Source organism: Mrakia frigida (genome assembly GCF_051309035.1).
Source record: "Mrakia frigida strain ATCC 22029 unplaced genomic scaffold BDY24scaffold_5, whole genome shotgun sequence".
Lineage (NCBI taxonomy): Eukaryota > Fungi > Basidiomycota > Tremellomycetes > Cystofilobasidiales > Mrakiaceae > Mrakia > Mrakia frigida.
Window position 1 is genome coordinate 404,212 of NW_027481276.1, and position 11,369 is coordinate 415,580.

Genomic DNA, 11,369 nt, shown 5'->3' on the forward strand with positions numbered 1-11,369 from the left:
GTCGTGGAGACGACGGACGCGTCGAGTGCCAGCCTTTCCATATTCGGCTCGACCGCTGGATCGACCAGTCCAACGGTGTGCGCAGCGAAAATCTCGTGCAGATAAGTCATCAAATTGATCGAGAGGCAGAGAGTGAGGGGAGCGTGAAGGAGAAAGGCTCGAAAAGAGAGCTACAAAGGGACGCAAACACAAAGAACTGAACAGGAAGTCAAAGTAAACGAGAAAAAACGGAGACAAGCAACGAGCCACGATTGAAGTAGCTGATCTAGTCCCAAGCTCCGCTTCCGGGAGCCTCTCCGACGAAACCAGATTCGGGGATTTCAAGTCGTCGACCTGAGCAAGAACGAGAAAAGAGGAACACAAGGGAGAGGATCAGCGGTTGCTTCGAAAGAGACGGAAGGACTTCACTCACATCCAGAAGCGTCGCATCCGTCGTAGCTGATAGAGTTCTGGAGGAGAGGAAGGAAGAAGAGAGGAAAGGAAAGTCAGCTTTCGTTGCCCTCGACGAGGAGAAAGCAGTGGGTGAAAGAATCTAGACTCACACCCCACCAAACTATACATGAGCAAGCAAAGAGGGAAGATGTGATCAGGAGGAGCTCCACACGAAAAGGAAGGACGCGAACGGAAAACGGAACACACCAGGTTGAAGTCCCGTGTTGAAAAGGGCGCAGAAGAGGAAAATTCCGCAGAGAGGGATGGCGGCTGAAACGAAGGGGCGGACGGGAGGTCAGATCGATTCTCATTTCTTCCTGAAGGGAGCGGTCTAGGACTCACCACCGAAAGCAGTGGCGAGGATGTAGTTGTCTGCGAAAGAACGCAAGAGGGAGACAGTCAGCGTTGAGGGCTCACGAAGGGGAACGCGTCGAACTCAGGTCTAACGAAAAGGACGAGTTGAACTCACACTTCGACCACCAAGGCAAGTATCTCTTTTTGATGTAGACTTGGAATACGTACGCAACGACGACACCCGGCCAGACGTTAGCCATGGTACTGTAAGGGCCGTAGGTGAGAGCCTGCAACAAAAAGAGAGCGTCAGTTCAGAACGCTCCGCCGCTGTCACTCTCTTCCCTCGTCCACTATTAAGACTCACACCCTGTTTTTTTTTAGAAGATTGTGAAGTAGAGGGAAAGGAGATAGTAGAGAAAGGGTTGAAGGAAAGTGAGAGAAAAGGAGGGTGTCAGTCAACACAAAACGCGACCGCATCTCGTCGGGTCCTCTGGCGAACTCACGTAGATGATGACGGGAACGTGAGTCTTGGCGATGAGGGAAGTAGGCCACTTCTTAGCCATGAAATAGAAGGGGATAGGGGCGACGGCTGTGGGAGGGGAAAGAGTCGAAGAGGTCAGCGACGATTCGACTCGAGTCCTTGTTCCGAACGCTCTTGACTCACCTCCCATCAAAAAGCAGTACATCAGTCCGGCTGGGGAGAAGCAAAGGACGTAAAAGTCAGCACTCCGTTTCACTTCCCTCCCGAGCTTTCCCTCCCCGTCACTCCTCCTTCTCCTCGAGTCGAACTCACTGTAAATTCCTCCAGCTCCGAAGACTCGCTTGGGTCCGAGAGTTCCCCAGAAGACGGTAGCAGCTGGAAGGAAGACGTTCAGAATCAAGAAGGTCAGTTCGAGTAGGCTGAAGGACGAGCGGAAGTGGGTCGGTTCGAGTCGAGGTCGAAGGGAAACAGGACTGACTGAAGAACGTGTTTTCTCCGTTGCAGATGAAATGATCGGGTTGCTGAACTTGACAGACCTCAGGGATAGTCATCTGGTAGTTGAGAATGGCGGTAGAGACGAAACAGGCAATGACAGCACCGTAGACTTGCTGAAAAGCGGGCCGGAGGCGAAGGGGAGAAACGAAAAGATCAGGACGCGTCTGGCTCGAGAAAGATGGTCTTGGAAGAACTTACGACAGCAAACGTGTACCTCTGTCCAATCTTAAGATAGTGAGCCAACTTCAGGTCTTGGGCGAAGGCAAGGGCGTTCATACTGGAGGTTGAAACAAGAAAGAGAGGGCGAGGTCAGCGAACGGAGGCGGCCAGGAAGTGAGCAGTCAAGCGAGAAGCAGACACGCACGTCGTCATCACTCCATAGGACTTGAAGTAATTCATTGCTAGGGCGTTCTCTGGGTAGATGACTCCACCTGAAAAAAGAGAAAGGAAGAGTCAGTCCTCGTTCTCGTTCCCTCGGCCGCGCTTTCCCTCGACTCACCGATAAACTCTGCAAAGACGTTGAGAGTAACTTGAACACCAGTAATAGCAGTGATTATACCGAGAGGAATGACCAAAATTATGCATAGAAAGACTGAAAGAAACGATGGAGAGACCAACGGAGAGGTCAGCGAGGCTTCGACGCGTCGAGAGAAAGAGAAACGACTCACTTCCGAAGAAGATGCACGAAACCGACGAGTTGGTGGGGTAAACCGTGAGCGCAATGCATCCTATGACGACGGCGAAGACTACAGCAGAAAAGGCGAAGAGATTGTAAGCGACTGAGAAGAAGATATTGAAGCTCGTCGAAGACGAAAGAAAGAAACTCACCGGTCAAGATCAAGTAAGCCCACTCGGGTACCTCAGCGTATTTAGACATGGCCTGAGAGTGGTAGTCTTTGAAAGAGGCAGTGCTGGATGTAGAAAAACACAGGGAAAGAGTAAAGAAGTGAGCGATCATCTTCCATCGTCGCGAGGTCGTGCAGTGCTCGTCTGTCGCTTCCGCCGAACTCACCCCTTCTCTCCGGCACGGATACTCTTGTAAGCAACCTTGAACCCATTTACAATCTCCTTTCGGTGGTAGAGGATGGTGTGAGCGATGGTGGCGGTGTAGAGAGCGAAAAATGCTCCGTAAAGGACTGAAAAAAGACGAGCGAAAGGTCAGCGAGGCGTCTCGTCGTTCTCTCTTCGCAGTGACCAGCTCACCTAGGTTCGAAGCAGCCATGTAAGGCTTAGAGTAGGCAGAGTACTTGGCGTGATCGAGCTGCTTCTCGGGAGTAAGAATCTTGGAGACGTTGTAACGAGCTCCCGTGTTGTCGAAGATTCTCTGTAAATAAAGGGACAGGGATGGTCAGCTTGTTCCAAACCCTCGGTCGTAAGCGTTAAAGTATGTGTGGGGGACTTACGTTGCTGTTGAGAGGGAAATATCCTGAAATGAGAGTGCGAGAGAGGAGAGTCAGGCACCTGTCGAAGACAACACGTCTCGCCCTCGTCGTTCTGCTAAGGACCCACCAGTGTCCCAAACATTTCCGTACCAGAATCCGAGAATGATCGGAGCAGCGAGGAAGGTCCCGATAAATTGGTTGAACGTGGAGAAGAAGGGAAGAACCATGACAGTCGATCCGTGGAAGATCTGGAAGAGCGAGAAGGGGTGAGTAGAGTCAGTTCTGTGAGCTTCGGAAATCGATATTGGTCGGTACTCACGTTCCAGTCGAGGGTAGGGATGGGGTTGAATCCGAGGCCTGAAATTTGACCGAAGATCGCCATCACTGCGTAGAGAAGAAGGAGAGGGTTGAGGGGAGAGAGGGAGGTGAGCAGGAGGCGAGCGAAAGCGGGAAGGAGAGTTGAGAGTTGTCAACGAACCGATGACGGAGTTGGGAGCAATCCAGGTGATCCAGTTGAAGTAGGACATAGCCTCGAAGAGTCCTCCAGGGAACCAGAAGTAGACACTGCGAGGGAGAGGAGAAAGGAGGCCAAAACGAGCGTCAGCGACTTCAACCCTTTCCTCGGCGTATATGGAGTAGATGGAGAGCGTACAACATAGCTCCGAAGGCAATCAAGAAGCTTTTTGATGTGCGCAGAAAAATAATTTCAGGTCAGCGATCGGGCGATCGAAGGAAAGGAAAAGAAGGAAGGCGAACAATTTCATTCGACTGATCTTCCATCCGTTGGCGACGACGTTCCTGGAAAGAGAAGAAGTTTGATGCTCAGCGACAGGAGCTTTTAGTTCGGATAACTCCTCGTCCTTGCTATGCCGTACCCTCCCTCGTCATCTGAATGCATCCCCGTTTAGCTGTGAAGGCAAGCACTCACCTCGTGTCATGGAAGCTCTTGTTCAAAGCGATGGTCGCCAAATTGAGGAGCCAGATGCAGTCTACGGGACGGAAAAGGAGCGCAAAGGAGGAAGGAGAGGAGAACGGTCAGCTCTCGAGTCTTTCGAGCTCCCTCCCTTCGTCTTTGACTCACGCTCAGGGTACACGATGAATCGTCGGACCATTCCAGCGAAGCCCATTCCGATAAGTTGGATTGATAGACCGGTAAGGATCTGGTATCCGAAGTCTGTGCGAAGGAGAGAGGGAAGGGAGTCAGCGACGCGTCTCGAGGATCCTCTTCGTCGCATCTTACGCACCTGCGGACCAAGGTTGATCGTAGAAGATAGGAAGCTGTTGGACGATGAGCACATTCATGGTGTAGGGAGCTGAGGGAAGGAGACATAAGAGCGGGAAGCCATCGCAGTCAGATTCGTTCGTTGTTTCTGTCTCGACGCATTCACTCACCGAACATTCCGACGTTGGCCATGATCGTGAGAAGCCTGTAGGAGCAGGAGAAGAGTCAGCGAGAGAAGGATAGGCGAGCTGTGAACGAGCTCACATGTGCTCCTTCTCGTTGAAGGGTCCAGGGTTGAGAGTGGCAGAGTATCCGAACAGAGGGAATCGCTTGGTGGGGAGGACTTTGGCGAGGAACAATCCGAGAGGGTACGATAGTAGTTGTACTTCGTTCACAGTAAGGGAAAAACTTGGCTGGCGAATACTAAAGAACTGGTTGATGAACGTTCCCAATCCACACCAGCTGATGCGGTGAAGAGGACGAGGGACGCGTCGCGGAGTCAGAAATCGACGCTCGAACGAGACTGCGCCCGAGAACGGGAAAATGAGACGTCATAGAGTCACTCACAACGTTCCCATGAGCCAGACTCGGAAGGTTGAAGCAGGCATGTCGAAATCGTCGACGCTGAAGGGAAAAGAGAATCGGGGTCAGGACGCGTCCGACTCGAGGATCGATAGTTCAGGATGTAAGCTCACCAGTTGACGACAGCTCGAACCTCGGGATATGGGGACGAGAACCGGATCAAAGCAGCCTCTGAGGGAAGGAGCAAGAAGTGAGAGGGTCAGCGGAAGGTGCGACGACAACGCGAGAGATCGCTCAGGCTTTCGAGACTCACCGATCTTCATCTCCTCCAGCAGAAGGTCGTAGTTCTCGAGAGTTGAAGCGTCTCCGCTGAGGAAGTACTCGATCTTGGCTCTAACGGCGGCGGGGAAGTTGGGATCTGAGAGAAGCGAAGGAAGCAGAACAGAAGGGTCAATCGAGTGAGTCGGATTCGAGGGGCGACGCGGAGAGAGAGGCTCACCATCGTGATGCTCCAACCAAGCCGACTCCAAGATCTCAACAACCTCCTCGGTAGAAAGTAGAATAGCTCGATCGTAGACTGAAAGCAGAAGAAGAGGGTCAGCTCGCGTTCCAGTGAAAGTGAGCCCGAAACGAAGACAGCGGCTTACCAGCGTCAACATCTTGAGAGAGAACGACAAGATCGGACTCGATCGCTCGTTGATGAACATCACCCTGAACAAAGTACGAGATAGTCAGCTGAGCTCAAAAAGGGCAAGGAAGGAGGGAAGAGTGCTGGACTCACCCTTCGAGGAGCGTCAAAGTCGTGCTTCTCGTCCGAGTGATAATCTGGTGAATCAAGAACGTTCACCACAGCTTGGTCCTTGTTGTCGACCTTCTTGAGGTCGGACATCTTGAGTTCTGGAGGGGGGAGGAGGAGGGGAAGAAGAGAGAAGGCTGGGTGTTAGAGGTCAAGAGGGAAGGACGGGCCTAAATTAGCGGCGATCAATCGAGAGACCTCGCTATCTATCGTTTTGAAGTCTGGAGACGCCCATATGTACGAGAAGAGAAAAGGGACGCGTGGTGGGAAGGAAGCATGAGGGTCGGGCCAAGGGATCTATAGGAAAGACCAACGGTGGTTTCGCGAGGACGGAGGAAGGCGGCTGTGGAGACAAGATGTGAGAACGGGCGATGCAGGTTTGAGAGCGACGCCATAGTTAAAGCTGGAACATCAGAAATCCAGTGTGCATCTTGTAGGATTAAAAGCCAAGATCCGAGGGCCGTGTCAAGCTCTGAAAGAAAGAGGAAAAGGAATCGAGCGCCTTTGCGACCTAGCGCTGCCAAGACCGTAGTTGAGCTAGATTTGGAAGAGAAGCATCGGGAGCGCGAGATAGCGAGATAAAATGAAGAGAGGACTGACAGGGACTCGCATGGTCGTTTCAGCTTTGCCAATGAACGAAGAACGCGTCCTCGTTGTGCCTCGAAGACGGGGGAGGTTCCGACGACGCGTCCCATGTGAGGACGACCACACGATCCTGATCTGCAAAGCAAAGGCGACAGGAAAACGAATAGCGGACCTTGATTAGCCCTGATATCCAAGAATCGAGGAGGGAAGCAGAGAAGACCAGCGCGAACCTTGAGCTTGCTCGTACACGATGGACCAGCCAAGGGAGAGATACTTGGACCAGCGTGTAGCAAGGTTGTGAAAGGCAGCACGAGTGCTCCTGGTCGCTCTTTGGACCAGCGTTGGACTGAAGGAGAAGAGCGAAGGAGGGGAAGAGAGCGCTGAAGAAGGGGGGAAGGAGGACGTCGACGCCTTTCACCACGAGCTCGTTCCAAACTCGTTGCTGTGGATACCGGAAGAGAGAGATGAAGAATCAGTATCGTGTCTTTGTCAAACCGCCGGAGAGATCTTGACTTCGTTCTTCCCAGCGCGAGCTCAACGAGGAACGGGAATGTTGAGCTCGAGCTCACCTCTCCTTCCTTCTTTCCTTCACCCCTCGACCTTCCGTTTACGACCCTCCTCCTCAAGCCAGTCGACCAAGAAAGCTCCAGGATCAGATGCACATACCTGTAGCCTCTTGCAGAACTTGCTTTGCCTCGCTCTTCTAGGCAGCCGTCCTCGTTCGCCCACTCGATCTGCGGCGATCAAGGATCGACGTCGGAAGTTCAACGTCTACTGCCAGTGCCGCCTGAGCCTCGCCCGTCAAGCTTCGAAACTCCAAGAAGGGAGGGAAGATATGGGAAGGGAAAGTAGCAGGCTGTTCGAGGTTAAGAGGGGTGGATGGAGGGTGGGGGTGAGAGGAGGAAGGAGAAAGAGGAAGCGTCGAGCTCACCAAAAAAAAGGTCGCTTCCTTCTCGACGGCCGACAGGGCCTTTCCTTACCATTGAACACATCTTCTTGCAGCTCAACAGACTTCAGATCGAAGCCGGAGACCGGGGATTATCGATGTATGTTTGGGTCATAGAAGTTCTGGGAGAACGAGCGCAGAACCTCATCTTCTCCCTCAACCCTTTCCCTCCCTCCCTCTTCTCAATTCTCTCTTCTGCAGCTTGAGAGGTCGTTTCATGACCAACGTTGCTTTAAGACCACCGTTTCTTTAGCATCTGAACGTATGAATTGATAAGGACATCACAATCAAGGACCAAAACGAACTAAACTCGACGCGTCGATTCACTCATCCCAATTCACCGTCCAGCCCCTCCTCCACCGAACCACTACCCTCTCAAACTGGGTTCAAGTACGATTCTCCGGCCCTCGTACTCTCGAGTTCCGAAATAACGAGGTTGAGCTTCCGTTCAGGAACCGGATCCGTTCGCTTGGAGAGGAGGATTTCCTTTCGAGTCGTTCCAGTCGGCTTGACTGTTCGAAAGGGAAGGCTGGTCTGCTGGAGGTCTTCGCCTCGGGTACAAGATCCTTGGTCTGGAGAACGAGAATAAAGGTGCGGAAAGAGGTGAGGTCGAGAAGGAGAGAAGAAAGCTGCTCCCGCCTGATCCTGGCAGGGAGTCCATTGTTTAGTTCAGAGAGTGAAGTGTAGGGGTGATGAAAGGAGGGGTTTCGAGGTGAGAGTTGGGGACGAAGAGAGAGAGAGAGAGAGAGGGAGGAAAGAGAAGAAGAAGATCTTCGAGCGTCATCTTGCGACTCGAAAGAGCGGCAGTCTCGCATCTCGGAGACCTTTTGAGGGACGTTAAAGTTCTTTGGGTAGGGCAAGGTAGGGCGGGCTGAGAAGGATTGATCTTCCGGAGCGAGAGACTAAAGATGGGCAGGGGTAGGCTTGGCTTGAGCGAGGTGGCAGGACGAGGAGGGAGAAGAAGGATGAGAGAACTTGGAGCGACGCGGCGCGTCGCAGGTTGATCTTCTTCGGCTTTGAAGAGGAAACGAGATCGTAAGGGACGTTGGATAGTATTTACGTATATAGATGGAGACCAGAGAGGCGAGAGAAGGGGAATCTTGGAGTCGAAGAGGGGCAAGGAGGGAAAACGAGCCTGAGAGCAAAACGAAACGGCCAGGACGAAAGCTTTAGATATGGATAGATACGCTCGGCCAGCCATGGTCGAGGAATCGAGTAGCAAGAGGCGCAGCTAAGAGGAGCGAGTGTTTAGAGGGAAGCCTGAGCGAAGAAGATACAAGATCGAAGTTAGTTCGAGCAACTCGTCGGATCGACATGAGGAGATTCAGACGGCTGAATGAGGACACTCACCTCCTTCATCTTCTGATCAGAGTGGAACTGATGTACAGTGTTGTCCCTCTTGAAAGCGTACCCCTTCCTGTACATCAGCCCGAATAGGAGAGCGAAAACGGCGAGGGAGAACACGATTCCCACGGACGCGCCGATTCCTCCTGCTGCGACTCGCGAGACTCCTCCATCATCGGCGAGAGTGACGTTGTTGGAGACGGTGATGTTGGTGACGCTCGAGGTGGTGATGTTCTGGCTGTGCGTGGGGCAGAGGGAAAGAAGGGAAAGAGGGGAAGAAGGTTAACGTGTCAGTTTCGAAGATGAGGAGCTGAATGGGAGAGGTTGATCTTACCAAAGGGCACTCTCGACGAAGTCGGCAGCGGCGACAAGGGTGATATCGGAGCACTGGAAGAGGGAGGAGAGCAAGGTGTAAAAGGAATCAGCGTCAAGTCGTCGGGTCGTGGGACGTCTCGACGCTCTCGAACTCCGATCTCACACCCTGCCTCTCTTGCGTACCTCATAACCAGTAGCGTTGGTAGCTCCAACCAAGAGCTCTACCCCGATGGTGACGTTGTCTCCGACCGAGAATCCGAGCGTGCTGAAGTCCGGAGTTGGGTAGCACTTGCTTCCTGCGTAGATCCTTGGAGCTTCAGGGAGGAGGTCCTGCAAGTGAATTATGGAAAGAACACGTATCAGTCTCAAATATCGCAGCTCGAGGCTTGATGAACTTTCGGAGGGGGGGAGAGAGGAAGAAAGAAGGACGCGTTGAACTCACCTGGAATTGCTCGAGCGTAGCGTTGGGAGAGGAAGCGTAGCTGATTTGTATCTCCCTCGCTTTAGCGATGGCGGTGAAGGATAGTTTCCCGCCAGCTGAAAGGAAAGGGAAGTGAAGAGAAGGAAGGAAGGAGAGGCGTGAGCTTGGAAGAACTCGTCGAAGCTTGCAGGTCGACGAATGAACGCGAGAGCGGAAGGAAGACAGCGGACTCACTGATGGGAAACGAGGTCCTTCCAGTCGAAGAGAACCCTTGACAGGGTCCAATCGCCTGAGTAGCAGCGGTATTACCTCGAGAAGTCTGTGTGTGTGAAAGAAAGAAGAGGAGACGAGGTCAGAGGAGAAGGACAGAGGGAGAGCAGGTGGAGGAACGTACAGGGAAGAGGAAGGCAACTGGACAGAAAAGGAAAGGGAAGGAAGACCAAGGAGACTTGTCAGCGGAAAGTCTGAAGGAGCCAGTGAGGAGCGAGCAGGGGAGAAAGGAACGACGTGGATGCGAACTCACGAGGAGCAGCGATGAGCTCGGCTCGAGGGAGCACGAGAGCTTGGACGGAGCTTGCACCCACGGCGAGGAGAGCGAACAGGGATGAGGCAGAGACCATATTGACGAGGGGGAGCCGGGAGGAGGTTGAGTGAAGAACGAGGAGAGAACGTCGAGGGGACTAGAGAGGGTGGGCGTCGGACGGAAGATTGATCAACGAGGGGATTCCGGATCAGCCAGATGTTCGGCCCAGATGCCTTGGCAGTAAGGTCTTCCCCTTTTGTGCTACAGCTTGAACATGTCGGACGAGTGAGAGGCGAGACGTCAAGATCGATGCGATTCGAGCGACTTCAGCCAAAGAGAAGCCTTTAGTAACGAGAGTCGAGACTGATCGCACATTTCATAGCTGATTGAGCGTACGAGCGCATCTCTAGGTATGTCGAAGCCGAGTTGGGAGGAAGGGGAAGAGGGGGAAGAGGACGAGGAAGCGCGGAGGTGTCGCCCGACTGTTTCCTTTCGGAGAAACAAGTCCTTAGGACGGTAAACCGACCTGTAGCAGAGGAGATCGATTCGAGGGAAGAGCGGCCGAAGTTCCAAAGGGCTAAGAAGCTAAGCGGTGAGGCGAGGAGAAGAGCTGGGAGGGAGATGATGGGCGTTCGAGGTGAACGAAGAGAAGCGCTCTCGCCTTCGTTTCGTCCGTTTTTCGAGGTCGCCTTTTGAAGAAAGTTTGCGATCAGACCATCTGCCCTTATATGTGACTTCTTACAGCTTCCTTCAGGAAATTACTGCTGAGAAAATTGCCTCCGCGAGGAGAAGGAAGAGACGAGCTCGCACCTCCCTCCCTCCTTTCTGAGTTCTCCTTCCCGCAACGACCAGCATCCCTCCTTCCTTCATCTCGCCAAACCTCCTCTTCGCTCACCTCCTCCTCGTAGTACCCACGGGTCTCCCCAAACCTCGCTCCTCTCCTTAAACGCTCCCTCCCAACTCAGCACCCTCGCCTCCTTCCTCCTCTCCTCCTCCCTCCTCCAGCATGCGACCTACCCTCGTCACCCTCTCGAAAGCGTCCCGATTCCCTCTCACGTCCAAACACGGAAACAAGGATTACTACAAGGGTTAGTACAGCACATGCGCTCTCTTCTCTTCATCTGTACGAGAGACAGGACCGTCGATGGAAAGAAACGGACGAGCTGACGACCTTTTTCCCTTCCTTCTCTCCTCTCAGGAACTGGACAAGCTCAACCTCCTGGTGTTGGATTCCGAACTGGAGCTCCTGGAAAGTTTGTTACCAAAGGGACAGGTTCCTACAGGATCGTCGACGAGATGGTCAGGATCTTCATCGGACCCGGTTTCCAGGAGGAGGGAAAGTCGACGTTTTTGAGGAGCGAGGTCAGTTCCTGTCTCCTTTCCTTCGTTTACTTCTCAGTTGGATATGGAGAGGAGGATAAGGAGGATGAAAGTTGGGCTTGCTGGTGGAGTCAGTCGCACTCGTGGAGCAGAGCCTTCGGCAGGCGAAGGAGAGGGAGGAGGAGGAAAGGAGGGAAGGGATCGTCGAGCTCGACGAACTCGACGATGAGCTCCCTTCCCTCGAGGTTCCCGCCCTCTTACCAAGCTCTCAGCACATCTCTACTGGGGTAG

The 11,369-nt window shown here is 53.2% G+C and overlaps 3 protein-coding genes across 3 annotated transcripts; 1 reads left to right on the forward strand and 2 right to left on the reverse strand.

The window, feature by feature from the left end:
- Nucleotides 1-91: 91 nt before the first annotated feature.
- On the reverse strand, nucleotides 92-5,793 carry BDY24DRAFT_379371 (OPT-domain-containing protein). Its single transcript, XM_076639044.1, has 34 exons — nucleotides 5,610-5,793; nucleotides 5,476-5,539; nucleotides 5,328-5,405; nucleotides 5,142-5,246; nucleotides 5,002-5,059; nucleotides 4,874-4,930; nucleotides 4,571-4,768; nucleotides 4,477-4,511; nucleotides 4,329-4,397; nucleotides 4,166-4,258; nucleotides 4,013-4,073; nucleotides 3,841-3,882; nucleotides 3,737-3,763; nucleotides 3,563-3,648; nucleotides 3,404-3,468; nucleotides 3,212-3,332; nucleotides 3,106-3,128; nucleotides 2,906-3,026; nucleotides 2,715-2,838; nucleotides 2,531-2,613; nucleotides 2,371-2,448; nucleotides 2,202-2,294; nucleotides 2,067-2,133; nucleotides 1,901-1,979; nucleotides 1,686-1,815; nucleotides 1,520-1,582; nucleotides 1,391-1,420; nucleotides 1,224-1,315; nucleotides 902-1,013; nucleotides 775-804; nucleotides 640-702; nucleotides 543-553; nucleotides 413-449; nucleotides 92-333 (listed from the first exon to the last, which is right to left on the reverse strand). Exons 1-34 carry the CDS (start codon nucleotides 5,715-5,717, stop codon nucleotides 266-268), a joined length of 2,571 nt encoding a protein of 856 aa, XP_076499515.1. The 5' UTR covers nucleotides 5,718-5,793; the 3' UTR covers nucleotides 92-265.
- Nucleotides 5,794-8,194: 2,401 nt separating this feature from the next.
- Nucleotides 8,195-9,981, reverse strand: BDY24DRAFT_379373 (copper acquisition factor BIM1-like domain-containing protein). Its single transcript, XM_076639045.1, has 8 exons — nucleotides 9,759-9,981; nucleotides 9,630-9,646; nucleotides 9,470-9,554; nucleotides 9,257-9,351; nucleotides 8,998-9,144; nucleotides 8,834-8,886; nucleotides 8,506-8,737; nucleotides 8,195-8,415 (listed from the first exon to the last, which is right to left on the reverse strand). The coding sequence occupies exons 1-8, from the start codon at nucleotides 9,853-9,855 to the stop codon at nucleotides 8,404-8,406; spliced, it is 738 nt and encodes a 245-aa protein (XP_076499516.1). The 5' UTR covers nucleotides 9,856-9,981; the 3' UTR covers nucleotides 8,195-8,403.
- A 783-nt stretch (nucleotides 9,982-10,764) lies between these two features.
- BDY24DRAFT_336927 (uncharacterized protein) lies at nucleotides 10,765-11,369 on the forward strand (the record flags this gene model as incomplete). The annotated part of the gene is made up of 2 exons (XM_076637255.1): nucleotides 10,765-10,846; nucleotides 10,957-11,369. The coding sequence occupies 2 exons, from the start codon at nucleotides 10,765-10,767 to the stop codon at nucleotides 11,367-11,369; spliced, it is 495 nt and encodes a 164-aa protein (XP_076499517.1).

Excerpts from the sequence above, each read along its gene's own strand:
- BDY24DRAFT_379371 (XM_076639044.1), bottom strand. The coding sequence starts at position 5,717 with ATGTCCGACCTCAAGAAGGTCGACAACAAGGACCAAGCTGTGGTGAAC. Across the intron at positions 5,540-5,609 it reads ACTTTGACGCTCCTCGAAGG|GGTGATGTTCATCAACGAGC; the intron begins GTGAGTCCAGCA and ends TACTTTGTTCAG. Across the intron at positions 2,134-2,201 it reads CGTCTTTGCAGAGTTTATCG|GTGGAGTCATCTACCCAGAG; the intron begins GTGAGTCGAGGG and ends CTCTTTTTTCAG.
- BDY24DRAFT_379373 (XM_076639045.1), bottom strand. The coding sequence starts at position 9,855 with ATGGTCTCTGCCTCATCCCTGTTCGCTCTCCTCGCCGTGGGTGCAAGC. Across the intron at positions 9,352-9,469 it reads AAGGACCTCGTTTCCCATCA|CTGGCGGGAAACTATCCTTC; the intron begins GTGAGTCCGCTG and ends CTTTCCTTTCAG. Across the intron at positions 9,145-9,256 it reads CTACGCTCGAGCAATTCCAG|GACCTCCTCCCTGAAGCTCC; the intron begins GTGAGTTCAACG and ends ATTCACTTGCAG.